The sequence below is a fragment of the Arvicola amphibius genome, chromosome 9 (genome assembly GCF_903992535.2).
Source record: "Arvicola amphibius chromosome 9, mArvAmp1.2, whole genome shotgun sequence".
NCBI classification, from domain to species: Eukaryota; Metazoa; Chordata; class Mammalia; order Rodentia; family Cricetidae; genus Arvicola; species Arvicola amphibius.
The window spans coordinates 40,125,710-40,147,693 of NC_052055.2; the positions used below are offsets into that span (position 1 = coordinate 40,125,710).

At 45.2% G+C, this 21,984-nt stretch overlaps 1 protein-coding gene across 6 annotated transcripts; it reads right to left on the reverse strand.

The window, feature by feature from the left end:
* Positions 1 to 13,022: 13,022 nt before the first annotated feature.
* Positions 13,023 to 20,765, reverse strand: LOC119823883 (apolipoprotein L3-like). 6 transcript variants are annotated; one of them, XM_038343990.2, is made up of 5 exons: positions 20,552 to 20,724; positions 20,168 to 20,222; positions 16,462 to 16,543; positions 14,707 to 14,836; positions 13,023 to 14,308 (listed from the first exon to the last, which is right to left on the reverse strand). In XM_038343990.2, exons 3-5 carry the CDS (start codon positions 16,472 to 16,474, stop codon positions 13,444 to 13,446), a joined length of 1,008 nt encoding a protein of 335 aa, XP_038199918.1. In that variant the 5' UTR covers positions 16,475 to 16,543; positions 20,168 to 20,222; positions 20,552 to 20,724; the 3' UTR covers positions 13,023 to 13,443. The 6 variants fall into 6 exon arrangements, with proteins under 6 accessions (XP_038199918.1, XP_038199919.1, XP_038199915.1 ...); XM_038343991.1 differs by having other exon boundaries at positions 20,583 to 20,648; XM_038343987.1 differs by lacking the exon at positions 16,462 to 16,543 and having other exon boundaries at positions 20,583 to 20,765.
* Between the last annotated feature and the right edge of the window lie 1,219 nt (positions 20,766 to 21,984).

Sequence of the window (21,984 nt, forward strand, 5' to 3'; positions counted from 1 at the left end):
AAGCTTTCCCCAACCCTCCCCTTCTCCCTTCTCCTTTCTCTCTACCCCTCTCCCGTCCCCCCGACCCCAACCCATGTTCCCAACCTTTGCCTGACAATCTTGTCTGCTTCCAATATCCAGAAGGATCTATATATGTTTTTCTTTGGATTCACCTTATTACTTAGCTTCTCTAGGATAGCGAACTCAAGGCTCAATGTCCTTTTTTTATGGCTAGAATCATTAGTGAATGAGTACATACCATATTCCTCTTTTTGGGTCTGGGTTACCTCACTCAGGATAGTGTTTTCTATTTCCATCCATTTGCATTCAAAATTCAAGATGTAACTGTTTTTTTATTGCTTATTACTACTCTAATGTGTATATGTGCCACACTTTCTTTATCTATTCTTTCATTGAGGGGTATCTAGGTTGTTTCCAGGTTCTGGCTATTACAAATAGTGCTGCTATGAACATAGTTGAACAAATGCTTTTGTAGTATGATCGGACATCTCTTGGGTATATTCCCAAGAGTGGAATTGCTGGATCCTGAGGTAGGTTGACTCCCAGTTTCCTGAGAAACCACCACACTGATTTCCAAAGTGGTTGCACAAGTTTGCATTCCCACCAGCAATGAATGAGTGTTCCCCTTACTCCACATCCTCTCCAGCATAGGTTATCATTGGTGTTTTTAATTTTAGCCATTCTGACAGGTGTAAGATGGTATCTCAAAGTTGTTTTTTTTTTATTAAAAATTTCCGACTCTCCCCGCCTCCCATTTACCCCCTCCCCCTCAACTCCCCCTCATCTCCTGTCCAAAGAGCAGTAAGGGTTCCCTGCCCTGTGGGAAGTTCAAGCTCCTCCCCCTCCATCCAGGTCCAGGAAGGTGAGCATCCAAATAGGCTAGGCCCCCCAAAGCCAGTATGCGTAGTAGGATCCAAATCCAGTGTCATTGTCCTTTGCTTCTCAGCAGCCCTCATTGTCTGCCATGTTCAGGGAGTCCGGCTTTATCCCATGCTTATTCAGTCCCAGTCCAGCTGGCCTTGGTAAGCTCCGATTAGATCAGCCCCACCATCTCAGTGGATGGGAGCACCCCTTGCAGTCCAGACTTCCTTGCTTATGTTCTCCCTCCTTCTGCTCCTCATTTGGGCCTTGGGAGCTCAGTCCAGTGCTCCAATGTGGGGCTCAGTCACCTTCCCCATCTGTCGCCAGCTGGAGGTTCCCTCACGGTCCTGACTTTCTTTTTCATGTTCTCCCTCCTTCTGTTCCTCATCAGGACCTTGGGAGCTCAGTCCGGTGCTCCAATGTGGGGCTCTGTCTCTATCTCCATCCATCGCCAGGTGAAGGTTCTATGGTGATATGCAAGATATTCATCAGTATGGCTATAGGATCTGGCCTTTTCCGACTCCCTCTTCTCAGCTGCCCATGGAACTAGCTGGGGGCATCTCTCTGGATACCTGGGAACATCTCTAGAGTCAAATCTCTTAACAACCCTAAGATGGCTCCCTTAATTAGGATATATGCTTCCCTGCTCCCATATCCACCCTTCCTATATCCCAAGCATCCCAATCCCCCAAGCTCTCCCCATCCTCCCCTTCAAGTTTGCATTTCCCTGATAGCTAAGGAATTTGAACATGTACTTAAGTATCTTTTGGCCATTTGAACTTCTGTTGAGAATTCTCTGTTCAGTTCAGTGATGTGGGAGATTTGAAATAACCAAAAATAGTCCTTTTAGAATAAATCAGTTTTAATAAAAGGAGAAAGAGGGACACACTTACAAAGCCAAAGCTCCAGCGAAGCAGAGAGTCAAGCGGGGGGTGGGGGTGGGGGTGGAAACAGGGCGTCTATCCCCAACCCGGTTCTTTTTAAAGGTACCTTTCTCCCCTGGGGCAGCCACGCCCCTGAACGCAGGGATTGGGCCAGCTGCCCCAACATCTCCCCCTTTTGTCTAAATAAGGCAGATTCAGAAACCAAATACAACTATATACAATGGGAATAGATCATATAAAATTATAAGAAGCAAATAATATTAGGCGAGGAACATATAACAAAAATTTTACTAAACATTCTACTTTAGGAAGTCTAAATAATGTAGAAGGTAGCTACAATTATCTAATCTTTAACCCCATCAAAGATCTGAGAAGGGAAGTAATATTACTAAAGCAACCAGGAAGCACAAACAAGAAACTTCCAAAATGTGCAACAGATGACAGAGACAATTGACTACCTGAGCAACCACACGAAATCTTGTTAGCAATGTTGAGGCAACCAATTTTGGCTCTTTAATATAGTTTGAAGTCAGGGATGGTAATGCCTTCGGAAGTTCCTTTATTGTATAGGAATGTTTTGGCTATCCTCAGTTTTTTGTTTTTCTATATAAAGTTGATTATTGTTCTCTCAAGGTCTGTGAAGAATTTTGTTGGGGATTGCATTGAATCTATAGATTGCCTTTGGTAGAATCGCCATTTTTACTATGTTGATCCTACCAATCCAAGAGCATGGGAGATCCTTCCATTTTCTGGTATCCTCTTCAATTTCTTTCTTCAAAGGCTTAAAGTTCTTGTCAAATAGATCTTTCACTTCCTTGATTAGTGTTACCCCAAGATACTTTATGCTGTTTGTGGCTATCTTGATGTTTCTTCGATTTCCCTCTCTGCTTCTTTATCCTTTGTGTATAGGAGGGCTACTGATTTTTTTAGTTCATCTTGTATCCTGCCACATCACTGAAGGTATTTATTAGCTGTGGGAGTTCTCTGATAGTTTTTGGGGTCACTTATGTACACTATCATATCATCTGCCAATAACGAAAGTTTGACTTCTTCCTTTCCAATTCTAATCCCCTTGATCTCCTTATGTTGTCTTATTGCTATTGCTAGAACTTCAAGCACTATATTGAAGAGATATGGAGAGAGTGGACAGCCTTGTCTTGTTCCTGATTTTAGTGGAATAGCTTTGAGTTTCTCTCTATTTAATTTGATGTTGGCTGTCAGCTTGCTGTATATTGCTTTTATTATATTTAGATATGATCTTTGTATCCCTAATCTCTCTAATACCTTTATCATAAAGGGGTGTTATTTTTGTCAAATGCTTTTTCAGCATCTACTGAAATGATCATATGCGGTTTTATTTTCTTTCAGTTTATTTATATGATGGATTGCATTGATAGATTTTCTTTTTTCATTTAAAATTTTACTTTACTTTATAAATATGATTTTTAAAATTATTATTATTATTATTATTATTAAAAATTTCCATCTCCTCCCCTCCTCCCACTTCCCTCCCCTCCCCTCCACCCACATCCCCACTCCCTTCCTCTCCAGGCCAAAGAGCAGTCAGGGTTCCCTACACTATGGGAAGTCCAAGGTCCTCCTAAATCCCCCCAGGTCCAGGAAGGTGACATCCAAACTGACAAGGCTCCCACAGAGCCCATCCATGCAGTAGAATCAAAGCCCAGCACCATTGTCCTTGGCTTCTCAGTCAGCCTCCACCGTCAGCCACATTCAAAGAGTCCGGTTTGATCACATGCTCCATCAGACCCATTCAAACTGGTCTTGGTGATCTCCCATTAGATCTGTCCCACCATCTTAGTGGGTGAACGTACCCCTCGTGGTCCTGACTTCCTTGCTCATGTTCTCCCTCCTTCTGCTCCTCATTAGGACCGTGGGACCTCAGTCCAGTGCTCCAATGTGGGTCTCTGTCTCTATCTCCATCCATCACCAGATGAAGGTTCTACCATCTTTCACCTGTCAGAATGGTTAAAATCAAAACCACCAATGATAGCCTGTGCTGGAGAGGATGTGGAGTAAGGGGAACACTCATTCATTGCTGGTGGGAATGCAAACTTGTGCAACCACTTTGGAAATCAGTGTGGCGGTTTCTCAGGAAACTGGGAGTCAACCTACCACAGGACCCAGCCATTCCACTCTTGGGAATATACCCAAGAGATGTCCGATCATACTACAAAAGCATTTGTTCAACTATGTTCATAGCAGCACTATTTGTAATAGCCAGAACCTGGAAACAACCTAGGTGCCTTAATCAATGGATTAAGAAGGTGTGGCACACATACACTTTAAGTACTACTCAGCAGTAAAAAACAATGACATCTTGAATTTTGCATGCAAATGGATGGAAATAGAAAACACCATCCTGAGTGAGGTAACCCAGACCCAGAAAGAGGAATATGGTATGTACTCACTCATAAGTGGATTCTAGCCATAAATAAAGGACATAGAGCCTATAATTCGTGATCCTAGAGACGCTAAATAAGAAGATGAACCCAAAGAAAAACATTGTTATTATCCTGGATATTGGAAATTGAGAAAACTGTCGGGCAGGCGTTGGGAGCACAGGGGTGGGGGTGAGGTGGGGATAAGGGGAGATGGGGGAGAGAAGGGAGAAAGAGAGGATGGGGAGAGCTTGAGGGAATGGGATGGTTGGGATGGAGGGGGGATATGGGAGCAGGGAAGTATATATCTTAATTACGGGAGCCATTTTAGGATTGGCAAGAGTCTGGACTCTAGAGGGGTTCCCAGGTGTCCAAGGAGATGTCCCCAGCTTGTTCCTTGGGCAGCAGAGGAAAGGGTGCCTGAACTGGCCTTGTTCTATAGCCACACTGATGATTATCTTGCATTGATAGATTTTCGTATGTTGAAGCAGCCCTGCATCTCTGGGATGAAGCCTACTTGATTATAATGGATGATTTTTTTTATGTGTTCTTTGATTCGGCTTGCCAGTATTTTATTGAGAATTTTTGCATCTATGTTCATGAGTTAGATTGGCCTGTAATTGTCTTTCTTGTTTGAGTCTTTGTTTGGTTTTGGTATCAGGGTAACTGTAGCTTCATAAAAAGAGTTTGGCAATGAGTCTTCTGTTTCTGTTATGTGGACCACATTTAGGGTGTAGGTATTAGCTCTTCTTGGAAGTTCTGGTAGAATTCTGCACTAAAACCATCTGGTCCTGGAATTTTATTTTGGTTTGAAGGTTTTTGATGACAACTTCTATTTCCTCAAAACTTATAGGTCTATTTAAATTTTTCACCTGGTCTTGATTTAATTTGGGTACATGGTATTTATCTAAAAAAATGTCCATTTCTTTTACATTTTCCAATTTTGTGGCATACAGGCTTTTGTAATAAGACCTAATGATTCTCTGAATTTCCTCAGTGTCTGTTGTTATATCCCCCTTTACATTTCTGGTCTTGTTAATTTGAGTGTTCTCTCTCTGCCTTTTGATTAGTTTGGATAGGGGTTTGTCAATCTTGTTGATTTTCTCAAAGAACCAGCTCTTTGTTTCATTGATTCTTTGGAATGTTTTCTGTGTTTCTATTTTGTTGATTTCAGCCCTCAGTTTGATTAATATCCAGTCTTCTACTCCTCCTGGGTACGTCTGCTTCTTTTTTTTTCTAGAGCTTTCAGGTGTGCTGTTAAGTGTCTAATGTGAGCTTTATTTTCTTTATGTGGGCACTTAGTGCTATGAACTTTCCTTTCAGCACTGCTTTCATAGTGTCCCATGGGTTTGGGTATGTTGTGTCTTCATTTTTGTTGAATTCAAGGAAGACTTTAATTTCTTTCTTTATTTCTTCCCTGACCCAGGGGTGGTTCAGTAGTTGACTGTTCAGTTTTTATAAGTTTTAGGCTTGCTGGGGATGAAATTGTTGTTAAATTCTAACTTTACCCCAAGGTGATCCAAGAAGACACAGGTGGTTACTCCAATTTTTTTTATCTGTGGATGTTTGCTTTGTTACTGAGTATGTGATCAATTTTCCAGAAGGTTCCATGAGATGCTGAGAACAAGGTAAATTCTTTCCTGTTTGGGTGAAATCTTCAATAGATGTCTGTTAAGTCCATTTGATTCATTACATCTGTTAGTTCTCTTATTTTTCTGTTAAGTTTCTGTCTGGTTGACCTGTCCATTGGTGAGATAGGAGTGTTGAAATCTTCTACTATTAGTGTTTGATGTTTGATGTGTGCTTTGGGTTCTAGTAATATTTCTTTTACATATGTGGGTGCTTTTATATTAGGGGCATAGATATTCAGGATTGAGACTTCATCTTGATGAATTGTTCCTGTTATGAGTATAAAGTGTCCTTCTCCATCTCTTCTGATTGATTTTAGTTTGAAATCAATGTAATTAAATATTAGGATAGCCACACTCACTTGTTTCATAGGTCCGTTTGATTGGAAAAACCTTTTCCCAATCCTTCACTCTTAGGTAATGTGTGTCTTTGAGTTTGAGGTGTGTTTCTTGTAAACAGCAGAATGTTGGATCCTGTCTTTGTATTCATTCTCTTAACCTGTGCCTTTTTATAGGTGAATTGAGTCCATTGATATTAAGCGATATTAATGACCAGTGGTTGTTAACTCTGGTTATTTTTTTGGAGGCAGTATTTGTGTGTTTCCCTTCTTTGAGTTGTATTGGTGAATGGTTGTCAGATGTCTGTGGTATTGTGGGTGTTGTTGGCTTCCTTGGGTGAGGTTTTCCTTCTAGTACTTTCTGTAAGGCTGGGTTTGTGGATATGTATTGTTTAAATCTGTTTTTGTCCTGAAATATCTTGCTTTCTCCTTTGATGGTGAAAGAAAGCTTTGCTGGGTATAGTAGTCTGGTCTTGCATCCATGGTCTCTTAGTTTTCTGTAGCACATCTATCCATGACCTTCTGGCTTTCATGGTTTCCATTGAGAAGTCAGGTGTAATTCTGATAGGTTTCCCTTTATTTGTTACTTGACCTTTTTCCTTTGCAGCTCTTAATATTCTTTTTTTATTCTGTAAGTTTTGTGTTTTGGTTAGTATATGGCGAGGGAATTTTTTTTTGATCCAGTCTATTTGGTGTTCTGTATGCATCTTGTACCTTCATAGGAATATCCTTCTTTAGCTTGGGAAAGTTTTCTTCTATGATTTTGTTGAATATATTTTCTGGGCCTTTGAGCTGGAATTCTTCTCCTTCTTCTACCCCTATTATTCTTAGGTTTCATCTTTTCATGGTGTCCTAGATTTTCTGGATATTTTGTGTTAAGATTTTGTTGGATTTGCTGTTTTCTTTGATCAATGAGTCTATTTCCTCTATTGTATCTTCAGCACCTGAGATTCTTTCTTCCATCTCTTGTATTCTGTTGGTTATACTTGTCTCTGTAGTTCCTGTTCATTTACCCAGATTTTCTGTATCTAGCCATCCCTCGGTTTGTGTGTTCTTCATTACCTCCATTTCGGTCTTCAAGTCTTGAGCTGTTTCCTTTACCTGTTTGATTGCTTTTTCTTGGTTTTTTTTAGTATCTTTGAGGGATTTATTAATTTCTTTAAGGGAGTTTTTCCACTTACTGTTTAAGGGTCTCCATCATTTTCATAAGGTACGTTTAAAGTCAAATTCTTCTACTTTTTTTGGATTAGGGTGTTCAAGTCTTCCTGATGCATGTTCACTGGATTCTGGTGTTATCATTTTGCTTTTCAGGTTGTTGGAGGAATTCTTGCATTGGCGCCTGCCCATCTCTTCCTTCAAATGAGGTGTCTTGGTTTAATCTTTGCTTTGCCTGACTGTGTACTTGGGAGTTTTTCTTTGTCTGCCCTCTCTTAGGTTTCCACAGCACTGGAACAGGCTGTCAGATCCCCTCTACCCTGAAGCAGGTTGTGCTGGGACATCCAAGCACCCCACAGATTAAAAGGTGGGCTTGGAGGTAGGTTGGAATGTGGTAAAGAAAGCCAGCAGCGGGGAAACACCCTGCTTGCTGGCCAGAAAAGCTTAGGGAATTGGAGGGGGCCTGTACTCAGTTCCCCGGGGACTGTCTGGTGGCACGGCCACTCACTCACCTCTCTGGATCCCATCTGTAGCAAATTTTAAAGGTACCATCTGGTCTCCCCACCTATACCCTGAGTCAGAAGACATTGGAGAGTTGGCAGCTGTCACTGTTATGTCATAGCTAAGTCTTGAAATCCATCACACCTGGCTTCTGCAACAAGGGTAGAGGGTCACCCCAGATACAGAAATGCCTCATTACCCAGCCAATCCCCCTCTGAGCAAATGCACAGAAGCAACAATGAAAACAGACGCACAGGGAAATGCTTGTTCTCCCACATTCGTAGCAACTTGATCGATCACTGCCAAAGACACAGCCTGGATGTCCACTGTGAGCTGAATTGATTGAGAGTGTGACAGCGTAGAGTGGACTCTCAGCATTTAATTGGCAGGAAATTCTGTCCCACACACAACACGATGAAGCCTGGCAGTATTAGTGTAGACGAAATAAGCTGGACACAGAAGGACAGATGCTGCATGTCTCCTTCATGAGAACGATGGGGAAAGGAGAGCCCACAGGGGAGAAGCCCATGGTGGTTCCAGAGGTTGTGGAGAGCAGTGTCAGCCCACAGATGAAGAGATCTGGATGCCGGAGATGTTGCCGACACACACACACACACACACACACACACACACACACACACACACACACCACAGTGCTTATGGTGGGCCGTAAGTGTATATTACCACATCTTCAACAATCTAATTCTTTTCTTTCAAAACTTTATTTCTCTCTCATACAATACATCCTGATCACAGCCTCTCCTCCCTCCCCTTCTGCCAGTTCCTCGCCCCAGTTTCCCTCTCCCCGAGATCTACTGCTCCTCCATTTCCCTTCAGAAAAGCGCAGGCTTCCCAGGGATATCAACCAAACATGGCATAACAAGATGCAGTAAGACTTCGCGTAAACCCTGATATCAAGGCTGGAAACAACCTACTTGGAGAAAAGAGTCCCGTAAGCAGGCAAAAGAATCAAACACACTCCCTCTCCCACTGTTGGGAGCCCAGAAAAACAAAACACCAAGTTAAACAACCACAGCATGTTTGCAGAGTCCTAGAGCAGACCCAGGCAGTCTCTGTTATTGCCGCTTTTGTCTCTGTGAACCCCTGGGAGCCCTGCTTAGTTCATTCTGGGGCTGTGTTCTCCTGGTGTCCTTTACCCCTCTGGCTCCTACAGTCTTTCCTCTATATCTTCTTCAGAGTTCCAGGAGCTCCGTCTAATGTTTGGCTGTGGGTTTCTGTATCTACTCCCATCAGCTGCTGGAGAAAAATCTCTCTGATGACAACTGAGCTAGACTGGGCCTGTGAGTAGAGCAGAACAATTAGGAATCAGCTCACTGACATTTTTTTTTCTCAGTCCTGTTTGGTTCTACTTTAGGTCTGTGAGCCCAGTAGCTTCCAGTTCCTGGCCTTCCAGGCAATGTTGGGCACGGGCTCCCTCTTGTGACTTGGGTCTCAAGTTAGACAGGTCATTGGTTGGCCACACCCACAGACTCTGAGTCACCATTGCCCCAGTGCCTCTTGTCAGCAGGGTCAAAGGTTTTGTGGTTGGATTGGGGTCCCAGTCCCACCACTGGGAGCCTGACTGGTTACAGATGATGGCCAGCTCAGCTGCATATCCTCCATTGCTAGAAGTCCTCGCTAGGGTTGACCTGATAGATTATAGGACATTTCTACTGCACAAGTTTTCCATTCTGCCCCTTAAATGTCCACCTAATCCAGTCATCTCTCTCCACTGTCTCTCTCCACTCCTCCATCCCCCATCTGTTCCTCCCTGCTCCCATCCTCACCTGCCCCCAAATCAACGCACAAATCTATTATTTTCCCTTCCTAGGGGATCCATGCATCTCTCTTTAGCCCCCCCTTGTTACTTAACCTCTCTAGGTCTGTGGATTGTGCATGATTATCCTTTACTTAATAGCTACTATCCACTTACAAGTGAGTACGTAACATTTTTCTCCTTCTGGTTCTGGATTATCTTGCTTAGGATGATTTTTTTTCTCATTCCATCCATTTGTCTGGAAATTTCATGACATCATGTTTTCTAATATCTGAGTTGTACTCCATTGTGTAAATAGAGCACATTTTCTTTATCCAGCCTTGGGTTGAGGGACATCTCAAACCCAAACTTCTTTGGGAAAAATGATAGCCAAAGGGGTCTGGAGAGATTGCTCAGATGTTAAGAGACTCACAAGGCTGTGATTCAACATTGCCGTTCTTGTTAATGACCAGGGTTCAATTTCCAGCACCCAGAGGACAGCTTACAACCATCATTACTTTCAATTTTAGAGAATCCAGCACCCTCTTCTGACCTCCTCAGATCAGACATGCATACAGGGCAGTCACAGACATGCAGGCTAAACACCCACACACATGAAATATAAATAAGAAATAGATATTTAAAAATTAAAGAAAAGAAACATTTGCAATGCTTTGACTTAGGAGAATTAGAGGAGGAGAAAGCAAGGTCCTGCCCAGTGCTGTGACAGACTGAGCAGGACAAGGAGGCTCATACGCATGCCCGGGGCTGTCTGCCCTGGGCTCCTAAGAGAAAACACAGGTTTGCCTGGTGCCTTACTCTGCTGGGCAGTTGGGCATCATTATGGTGAGCAAATGTATGGAGTGGCATGATGAGGGAGGGAGAGGGAAAGAGAGAGAGAGAGAGAGAGAGAGAGAGAGAGAGAGGATGATAATGGTTCATCTCCTCCATCTCCTCACTTCCCACAGACACAAGCATATCTGAAGCATATCTGAAGAGGGGGCAGGCTGAGGTGCTGACTTGATTGCCATCCAGGGCGCTTGTCTGGGTTCGCGGCCCTGTTGTAGCCATGGTCTGTGTTGATGTCACTAGCTCCTGATACTATTGAAGGTCCAGAGGATAGGGTTGTCCAAAATTGTCCCCACCCCTCTGCAACACTAGGGAGAACTGGTGTTGCCCCTCACCAGCAGAAGCACTCAGGAGAGAGGGTCTCAGGGAAGGAGGGAGGGAGGGAGGGAGGGAGGGAGGGAGGGAGGGAGGGAGGGAGGGAGGGAGGAAGAGAGAGAGAAAGGAAGAGAGAGAGAGAGAAAGAAGGCGAGGTTGGAAATCAGAGACATTTCATCTCAGTCACCAGAAGACCAGAAGGTGTGGGCTCAGGAGTCACTGCTTTTCTCAAGGGAACCATCTCTTTGTTATCTTTGGTTCCTGCTCCTGTCTGCCTTTTCCTGCTGCCTTCACCCCTGCAGGTCAGGGCATTTCAGCTGATGGACTGGGGTGGTGAATAGGGGTGTATAAATAGGGAGATCTGAGTTGCAGTCCTTCAACCTTGATTTGGGTGTTTTCAGGTTTCTACTGAAAAAGGGCCCCAGCTCTTAGTAGGCCTCCAAACCTTAGCACAACTGACTCCATGATGGGAGCACCATTCAGGCTGTAAAACTTAGCATGTAGACAGCACCACAAAACGGAAACAAAGACTTAACCCATCAAAGTCCATGCTTCTGAGAAAGTCTCTAAGTGTACTAACCTTGCTTTTTTACTTCTGTAGTTCTGCTCCTGGCTAACTGTTCTTGTTAACTGAAGCATGTCAGCCTCGGATAAGGATTTTGTGCTTAAAAGCTCCCCCTGAGAAAGGCTCAATGCTATACTGGGATTCTGAACACCCCTGTAGTCACTGGCCAGCTCATAAAGACTTTCTATTGGCTTAAACCCGTGTCTGAGTTATCTTCTCTGGCGGATACTCTACCACATACAAGTTTCATTTACTGGAATCCCATGCTGGTGCTCAGGTCTATCATGTGACCTACAGTGTGTGGTTTCCTGTTTATGAGGGTGGTTTCCTGACTTCCTTCTAGACTAGAGAATAATAGAAAGAGCAGTTGAAGGTCTTTCTTTTATTGGCAAGACAGTAGCTTGATCTGTGTGCTTTGATGTGCACTGTTATAGGCATCAACTCCAGAGATGGCAGGTTTTCCTGCTATGGGAAGTCAGACAAATGACATCATGGTCTTTCATGCAAGCTTTAAGCCTGCTTTGCCAGAGTGTTGGTTTAGTGTGCTGTGCAGTGGGCATAGCAGACACTTATCCAGTTGATGACCAGTAGCTAGAAAGTGCTCTTTTAGAGAAAGACCAATGTTGAATGTGGTTGTGGACAATAAAAGACAATTTGCCCTCTGTCTACTTTTCTTCAAATAATTGCATCCAAGAGAAGGTGGTTCTGACTCACTCTCCTAGTCAAAATAAGACAGGGGTTGACTTTAGCTTCAGAATACATGAAACATTTGTACAAAGGTATCTTCTGTGAAAATGATTTGTAATCTGTAGACATTACTTAGGAGACACCTTGAAATGTACAATCCCCTCTTTCAGTTGAAATATTTTTGACTTTCTCCAAATAAACTTAATCTTTAAAAATTAAAAAACAGTAAAGATTACAATTAGGACAGGCTGACACTTTCTGCATGTTTGGTTGCATGTCTCCTTCTCTTGGTTGGTTGTTTCATATTATAGTTTTCCCCAACGGTCAGCAATATTTATTTAACTGTAGGTTAAAGATGTGGGCAGAGCCAGTTGATATTAGACATCATCTTGCCTACCTTCCCTTCCATCGTTGAGAGGGGCCGAGGCTCATAGGCTAAGTCTCAGGATCCCAAACTAGTCAATATATCCACCCCAACTTGCTTGATCTCTTACTTAAACATCGCTTCCCCTCTCTCTCCAAATCACCTACTGACCCAGCTTGACACATGGAGATTGGTTTTAATTTCATTGGTCCTTCCTGCCACCCTGTCCCCTTTTTGGGCTGGCCCCTTGTCAAGAGTTCTATTCCCAGTGCTGTCACCGTCACCATCCTCAGCACCTCTGTCATCATATGGAAGGTACCAGATGGACAGAGAGGGAGTTGGTTCAGCTGATGCTGGACAGAAAGGGCTGTGGCTCACAACACACTGTCCTGTGGGGAGGGAGGCTTGGAGCCTCCTACTCCCAGCTCTTCTGTTTCCCTGACCTTCCCATTACTTGCTCCTGCACACCCCTCTCTCTTCATACCCACTAACCACTATGTGTCGTTAGACCCATTCCCACAATCTCTAGTCCTCTCTGGTCGCTCAGTTCAGGATGCTGTCACACCCTTTTTTTGCCTCTCTAGCCATCTATATTAACCATACAGTGAGCCACAGAAATACAAACTCCTCAATGCTCAGTTCTATAGACTCACTCCCACACTCTCTGCTTTCCCAACTTTCATTGCTGTTGCTGTGATAAACACCCAACAGAAAAGCAACTGAGAGGAGAAAGCTTTTATTCAGCTCACAGTTCTAGGCTATCGTCCATCATTGAGGGAGTCAAAGCAGAAAGTCAAAGCAACTAGTCACAATGCATCCACAGTCCAGCGCAATGAGAAGTGAGCTCCTGCATGCATGTTTACTGGTGCACAGCCTGCTTTTCCTTATACAGTTCAGAACCATACCTAGAGAACAGTGCTGCACATAGTGAAGGAATTTAGAGTCATAAAGAAAAATCTCTCCCAAGCATGACAACTTGAGCTAGACAATCCTCGAGACTGTCTTCCCACAGGATTCTAGGTTGTGTCGAGATGACAGTGAAGACTAACTACCTCATTCTTCCTCCAGCAAAATGCCTCAGTGCCTCTAACCGGTCTACGTCATCTCAGCTGACCTCTGGGTTGCTCAGGGGAGGCTGTCACTAAGAAACCTGGAGGGTCTTGTGGATCTTGGCAATCTCTCTCACCTTCTCCTCTAGCTCCCGAGCCAGCGCCCGCAGTTCTTTGGCTGACTCTGACTTTGCTCCACCCTGTAAATGCATTGATTCTCTTACAAGGTCATACACATCGACTGCGAGGAAGAAACCTGCAGTGGCTGCCCCTCTGATTCGGGCCTTTTTGGTCATTGCCAGAGCAGTGCCTTTAAAGATATTCTTCACCTGACTAGCTTGTTGGGCAGAGATTCTTCTAGCAGTCATGAGGAGCTTGGCATCTGCCACTAAGTGAGGGTTGGCTATGGCTACCCTAATGGCACGGATGGTTTGTCCCAAGGTTTGCAATTGTTTGAAGATACCATAGAACCTTTTAGAAAGTGTGAGAGCAATCTTTTCCAGGATAAGAACCTTCTTCATAGTATCCATGGTGTCTGACAACAGGCGCTTGGCTTTGGCTTCATCTGACCACTTGTTTGTTTCTTCCACAATTACAGTGGCAGTACCGGCCACAGTAGCCGCTGTCCCCAGCCCCACCCCAGTGGCTGAGAGCAGCAGACTTCCCCCTGCTGTCACAGGTGCCAGAGCTAGACCCAGGATGCCCAGGACTCCAGAGGCAACGCTAGTGGAGTTGGTCACCACGTGGGAGATGGTGCAGCCCTTGTGCACCTGGTCAAGATGGTCAGCCAGAGCTCGGAGCTTCCTGATGTTTCCCTCTATCTTCTTTTTCAACTGAGGAAATTCTTCCGCAAACCTCTTCCTGTCCTGCAGTTCTTTTTGAAGCCGTTCTTTGTCCTCCACGACTGGGAGCTCTAGGAGCTGCCTCAGAGCCTTACGCAGTGCAGCTTCCTCATCTCTGTAACAGAAGAGGCCAGAGCATCAGAAAGATGGCTTGTTCTCTGTAAGATGGGTTCTCCAAGATCTATCTCGTTCAAATCACAGAATTACGTTGTAGAACCAATGGGAAAGAGTTTTACTATGTGAAGGACTCTGCATTCTACAAGAAACCACAGACTCTCTACATTCTACAGGGTGACCACAGACACTCAATGGTTCTTAGTCCATAGGTGTCAGTGTGTGAAGTCATGTTAAGATACACATTAGTGACAGGCACATGATAAAGATGGCTCCACTCAAGGTCTATGCCATCATCACCAAATATCAAAAAATACAGTGGGAACTCTGTAGGTGAGCACTAGGATGTGGGATCAGAGTAAAATGGGAGACATTCTGCGGGGGTCCTGTGGAGATGACCTGGACAATTCAGCCTCTGCCACAAACACCTTCCAGGCTTCTTCTTTGGCCAACAGGAACTGCAGGTCTCTTCTGCTTGCTGAGTCCTGCAGATACTTAGTGACTTCCTGGATGAAGGGTTTCCTTAATACTTGGGAAGAAAAAGAATGAGGTTAGAGGACAACATGGAAGAGCCTAAATGGCAAAGAGTATATGGCATTTAACAGCCAGAGTATTCATCTTCTGCCACTGGGGGCATGAATGGAGTCAGCAATGTAGGGAATGTGTTGTGCCTTCAATTCACATATAAAAAGCCTTCTGGATGCGAACAGTTTTAGAGGTGGGCCTTTAAGAAAGAGAAGAAATGAGGATTAGATGATGTCATAAATAATATATGTCCCTAATCCATGGGAGTGTAGTACTGGTAACAAAAAGAATAGACACGACTATGTGAATAATATCTTCTATCTGTCTGTCTGTCTGTCTGTCTGTCTATCTATCTATCTATCTATCTATCTATCTATCTCGGTGGTCCTCAACTTTCCTAATCTTGTGACCATTTTGTATGGTTCCTCAAGTTGTGCTGACTCACCTCAGCATAAAATTATTTTCATTGCTACTTCCTAACTGTAAATTTGCTGTTGTGAATCATAAATTAACAATGTCAGAACTAATTGAATTAGGAAAAGTGAGGCTAGCTGTGGTGGTTTGAATGAGAATGACCCCCATAGGCTCATTAATTGGGATGTTTGGTCCCCCATTGGTGTATGTTTTTGGGAATGGTGGCTTTGTTGGAGGAGATATATTACTGGGAATGGACTTTGAGGTTTCAAAGGCCCACTCTACTCTCAGCTCCCCAGCCCCTTTTCGCCTCATGCTTGTCAATAAGATAAAAGCTCTCAGCTATGTCTCCAGCACATTCCTACTTGCTGCAATGATGGTCAAGGGCTCATCCTCTGAAACTGCAAGCCCTCATTAAATACTGTCTTCTATAAGTTGCGTTAGTCATGGTATCTTAGCACAGCTATGGAAAGGGAACTAAAATGGCAGATGGCACTAAGGCTAGAGTTATGCTGGGATAGGCCTGACCGTGACAGTTTTTATGGATAAATTTTATTGGCAGAGGAGATTTCGAGACAGCCTTGTGTTGACTCTGCCACTTGGCTATTCTACAGATCCACAACTAACAAGAGCAAGCCAGTGAGGGCCGTTTCTCTGTGGCCTCTGCACCAGCTTCTGTCTTAGGTTCCTTATCTCCTTGAGTTCCTGACATTGATGGTCTTTGCTGATGAACTGTGGTGTGGAAAGTGGGAGTGAAATAAACCCCTTCATCCGTGGTTACTTTGGTCACAGTGTTTAATGACAGCAACGGGAACCCTTGTTCCTGTAGTGAGTTTTCATAGGAGATGAAGGACTCATTCGCAGGAGCTGCCAAGTTTGGGAAACCTGGTGTGAACAATATCACACACAAGCATTTTCCTGTGTGGTGGGGAGCTTGGAGTCTCCTCAGACCTTGGAAGTTGTCACTAAGCCATATGACCTGCTCTCCTCCACTTCTCCTAACACCTCTTGAGAGGCAAGGGAGGGAGGAGGGGAATCTGAGCATGTTTCCCAAGACAGGGCCAAGAAAGAGAACTCCTTATACCCAGGTAGAGGAGTCTCCTCTTGGCACATTTTGGAAGCTTTCTTTTTATCTTCAACTCAACAAGCTCTCAGTGTGGAGGTCCAAGGTTCTAGGCCACACTCAGGAAACAGTCAGAGAAGAGGAATCCATACCTTTGGAGGCCATGAGGGTTACAGGGTCCCTGAAGACAGGTGTGGGGTCTCTCTCAGTTTTTATGCACAGCTCTCTGTGAGTCTGGGCCAAACGGAAGAGAAAAACAAACTGTAGGATGGAGTGGGGACAGTTTCAGTGGAGGCTGCTGTCTCATGGTTCTCTGATGTGGGATTCCCCTCTGTATGCTTTAATATGTTTTATTGCCATTGGTTAAAAAAGAAGCTGCTTTAGCCTATGGCAGGGCAGAATATAGCTAGGCGGGAAAACTAAGCTGAATGCAGGGAGAAAAAAGGTAGACACTGTCTAAGAAGCAAGATGTAAGGTAATGAACCACAAGCCTCTATTATAAAATAATAGAAATGGGTTAATTTAAGATGTAAGAGCTAGCTAGGAATATGCCTGAGCTGTTGGCCAAACAGTGCTGTAATTAATATAGATTCTGTGTGATTATTTGTGTCTGGGCTGCCAGGAGACGAAAGCACAGTCTCCATTTATACCTTCTCACTGTGATAGCAGAGTCAGAAAGTGACTGTCCCTGCCCTGCTACTTAAGGACCCTTGGGCCTTCCCTACTCTTCCATCACCCTAGCCAGAGCAGAGGCTTCCGGCCCTGCTAGGTCCATGGAGCAGGAGGTCATCTGGAGACATGGCCATAGGAAGGGACTGAGTCCCTTCTGGAGATGAGGAGTAATGTGCGGGCACCTGGCATGGGAACTGTGTGCAACAATGGCGATGGTCAACATTAAATGAGGAAGTCTGGAGCATGGGTCTGGGCTGCCACGCTAGGGCTTATGGCTCTGCAAAGAGAGGAAAGAACCCTGAATCTGCACATTTGCACTCCATTATGTGATGACACATTATTACATTGCATCAAGAAGGTTCTGTCAGAAACAAAAAGCTGGTGCCTGGGCCATCTTCTGAGCCTTCCCAGACTCCTATTGTGTGCTAGAGAAACATCTATCTTGGTAAGTCATATTTGCACAGTTAGCTGCTTAGAGTCTCAAATACACCCAGGCCCCTTGTGGTGGGAAGAAAGAATGAGTGTTATTCTTTACACTTTACCTCCTGCTCTTTGTCCACAGACAGGGTTTCCACAGATGCATTGGACACAACTGCTCCTCACTTGCTACAGAACATATCTAGACTCTCCTTCAAACTTCCCATGCAAAGCCCCGATCCTATGTCGGATTCTTCCTATCTCCCTGGTCCAGCTGTCGATCTCCATGGTGAGCCTTCGTCATCACCAAGAATAACCACTACAGGCTGACTGGATGGCAGGAGTCATTGAACTGTGCAGAACACTGACTACACAGGCAGCTGCTTCTGACATGTGGAAAGGAAGGTGTGAGGCCAGGCAGTGGCAAGGCCTCCCTACCAGGAAGCCCACAGCTTCCTTTCGTTCCCCTATCTACAGCTGTCCTGGTCATTCCCAGGCCAATCCATGTGCAGCTACTGGTCTTAATGTCCCTCAGCAGGACAGTGGCCATGAAGGCCACAGATGCCTGGCCACCCAGAATGAAAGCCATGCTTCCTCAGTCTTTTCTTCCTTCTGGCCTTCGTTTCTTCTAGCCATGAGTTTCCAGGCTTGCAGTTGGTAACAAGTGACAGATTGATCCAGTTGTGAGCACCTAGGCACAAGGGAGCTGATGATACGGGTTCTTGCTAAAGGCACCATATGACAAGATCACTGCTGTCCCTACCTCATGTGTCCTGTTTCATAGGCGACAGGATGCCAGAGGCTGCTAGGAAGAAAGACTGGCATTTGGGGTGACCTACACTTGGGTGAAATTGTTCAGGGAGGCCGCTTGTTTGTTCCCGGCTGTCCAGAACCGAAACAATCACACAGAAATTATATTCATTGCAATACTATTTGGCCAATAGCTTAAGCGTATTTCTGGGCTAACTCTTTTATCCTAAACTAACCCATCTCCACTAATCTGTGTATTGCCACGTGGCTGTGGCTTACTGGGTAAAATTCCGTCCCCTCCCTCCGTCTCCGGTGGGGCTACATGGCATTTCCCTAACTCCACCTACTCTGTCTCTATTTATCTTTTCCAGCCTGGCTATATTCTGTTAAATCATTGGCTGAAAGCAGCTACTTTATTAACCAATGGCATTAAAACATATTCAGAGCACCCATCACCTCCCACATGACACTCTGATTTTCCTGTTTCTGTGTCACTCTGTGCTTGTGGCACAGCCCAGTGAGAAGGTATCAGCGGGCACAGGTCCTGGAGCTCACACCTAGTATCACAAAATAAATGAAAGGAAAAGAGAATGGAAAGGTCAGCTCTCCTTCATGCTTCCTTTAGACCACCACCTCCCCCATGCGCTAATCTGCTACACAAAGAGCCTCTTAGCATCCACATCCTCTGGATGGGAGCCAGGAGGAAATGTAGGTGGTCCCAATCCATCCATTCTGGTGGTCAGCTGGAAGCCCAGGCTGGGAGCCTCTACTCCCTTGCTGTGCACAAACTCTCCAAGTGGGGCAGATATAGGCTCTCAGCAAGTCTCGATTCCCTTTGGCTGAGGAGCCTTTGCTAGGGCAAAGAGACAGGGGCTCAGGACAGCTAGAACCTGAGAATCTTTAATTAGCTCCCAGGTCACGTTCAAGCCCATGCATGACAGAGGGTCTCCTGCCTACTGAATTCCCTCCCTTCATTCCATTCTCTCCCCTATTTCCTTTACTGTACCTCACTGGCCCTCTAAGCAGCTTCTAGGGCTATAGGGCTGTGAGTCTGTCCCTCACAAGAAATGTCACCCAGTCCCATGTAGTGCCCAAACCAAACAGGGCAGCCTCATTCCATGTGACCAGACTGCTGCTGTCTGGAATCTGGAGACATTCATCGGATATTTAGCCACTAACTTCTGACGACACAGCCCCATTCAAGGAGAAAGTGTGGATTAAAAAAATAATAATGAAGTTTCTAGGACTTTCTGATTTTACAGACACAGAGATAATCTCCTCTACCCCCACCTGTGGTCTGGACGTTGACCTTGTGTTGACAGAGCTCAAAGTGATGAATATGTGATTGTGTAACTTGTCCCTCCATGCCCCACACTGTGTCCTGCCCACCCAAACACACAGGACAGCCTGTCTTCCTTCTCCACCCCTCACAAACTGGGCAGAGGCTGGGGAGGCCCAGGGGAGGCAGGCCTGTCTCCCACCTGCTCATCCTGCTTCACAGAATCCTCAACAAGGCACCTCCATTCCCCCAGAGCTTTGGCACAAACATATGCTCAGAGACACAGAGTGTGGCACAACTCCTGGGCACCTTGAAGCCCCCAAGTCAGACAACATTTGTGGAATCTGGTCTTGTCAGCAGTAATTACCCAGGGCCAACCTCAGGGTGCACAGAACACATGAACCAGTGGGCTCTGGGTTGTCTGCCCGCCTTTCTCTACGCCCTTCATTTCCTCCATTTCCAAAGGAGTGAGGCCCCACAATAACCACCTGCCCTGGGAGCCTGTTTTCCAGGTCTCAGACAGACTGGCACTTCATCAAGGCTCTGGGAACCTTGGTGATCTCATCTGAGGATTTCCACCCTTTCTTGTGCTTGTGACAGAGAGGGACAACCAGAGCCCGCCATGACTGCAAGTCTACACTGGGTTCTGGGCTGATGTCTGACCTAGATCATTTTTTTTTCTCTGCAAGAGCTTCTGGGAGGAGGAGCAGGTAGGGTAGATTAAGAGGTCCCCAACTTACCAGAAAAATCTTCTCCTGGTTGAACTGGAATCTTCCCTGTGTATCTGCTTACTAGCTGTGCAACAGTATCCCAATAAGGAGCAGCTTCATCTTTCTGCTGCTTAATACACAGCAAATACACAGCAACCGAAACCGAAAGCCCCAACTTCCTGAGCAAGGTCAGACCCACACAATAGAATACCACCTGTAGGATACTGCCCACAGTTCTACCCTGCTTCCTGACCCACACAAAGGAACAACCTTAGCTTAGCATCCCAAGCCTCTCTCAGTCCACAACATTTTGAATGGGACTTCTCTGTGAGCTTGGAGCAACAAAGATCTGCCATGACAGATTGTGGGCCCTCCATAGATCACCCCCTAAATGACCCTGCTCTGTCCACTCACTCTCTCAACAGAACATTTCTTCCTCCTCTACCTCGGCACAGCCCTCATCCTGGGGTCTTGGATGCAGATAGTGGTGTGGCTGCATTCAGCTGTCTGGCACCTGGCTATCTGCTCTCATGGCTTCTTCTGCCTCTAGCCCTGTTCTGCACCTGGAACCACCATGCATTCTTCTCAGAAGCCCTCAACATCTTCCATGGCAGACTCCCTCGTTCCCCTTTTGGCTCCTAAAGTACTTGGAGTCAAAGTCTACCATCAGGGCAAAAGCTCCTGCCTCTAATCTGGCATAGCTCCAGGCAGAAGGAAAATGTACCCAAAGCTGAATGAATCACAGGGACTAACTGACCTTTTATTACAACGGGCATCACTCCAAACATGTCCTTGGGGTTTGATGGCCATCTCTGTTCAGCCTCTCAGAGAAGGACAGCAGGTGACACTGGATCTTCATACAACTGCCGGGAACTCACTTTCTTAACTGTATGGTTGGAATTTGAGAATAATTTCCTAAAAACTAAAGATCTCATTTTTTAAAAAATCAAATCATTACCTTATACTTGATAAAGGTTGATAGTGGGGAGGTGGCCTGTGATTTCTTTCCAGATGTTGAGAGGTAATGGCTTTCATACTACAGTTCAGGAACCAGTCAAGACTCAAGCCAAGATCCATATTCAGACAGTAGACACTCGGGAGCACACTTCCCTTTTTAATGTTATATTTTCTGTAGCCTTTCCTGTTCTCATTCTTCCCTCTTTCATCTGTATGACTTTACTCAACAGTCAGAGGACACCACAGTGAGATGCAGAGCCATGAAAATGTCCACGAAAGCTGTGGGGCTGCCATGATGGAGACCCGCTGATCAGAGGACTGGATGAAATGGAGCATTAATACACGCCTGAATGGAGTCGGGGTGGAGTTTGGGGTTTTAGAACCCAGCTGCAGATTCAGCGGAGAGAGAGAGAAATGAGGATCTCAACCTTCACATACACAAGCAGATACTATCCCACCTGGATAGCCTGACTTTGTGCTAAAGAACGGCTCAGTTGCCCAGTGACCTGGTCACCCAGGACGACTGTCACTACAGGGCTGAGGATGCTGAAAAGCGTTTAGTCCAGAGGCGATTGTGTTCAGTGGGGATGCAGTTTTAAAAGCTAGTTATTTTACATCCTGACCACAGTTCCCCCTCCTCCTTTCCACCCAGTTCTTCACCCCGTTATCATCAAGGCAAATGCAAACTTGGCTGTCCACCCCTTGGGGACATGTCAGAGGCAGAGTGGTCACCCCTGCATGCATGGTAGGCAGTGCCCTGACTCTGTACACAGGTGCAAAGGTCCCCTTAAGAGACATGCTACAATCAATCCCTCCCTCTTTCAGAATTTCTCTGAGGAGTCAGGACTCTCTCTCTCTCTCTCTCTCTCTCTCTCTCTCTCTCTCACACA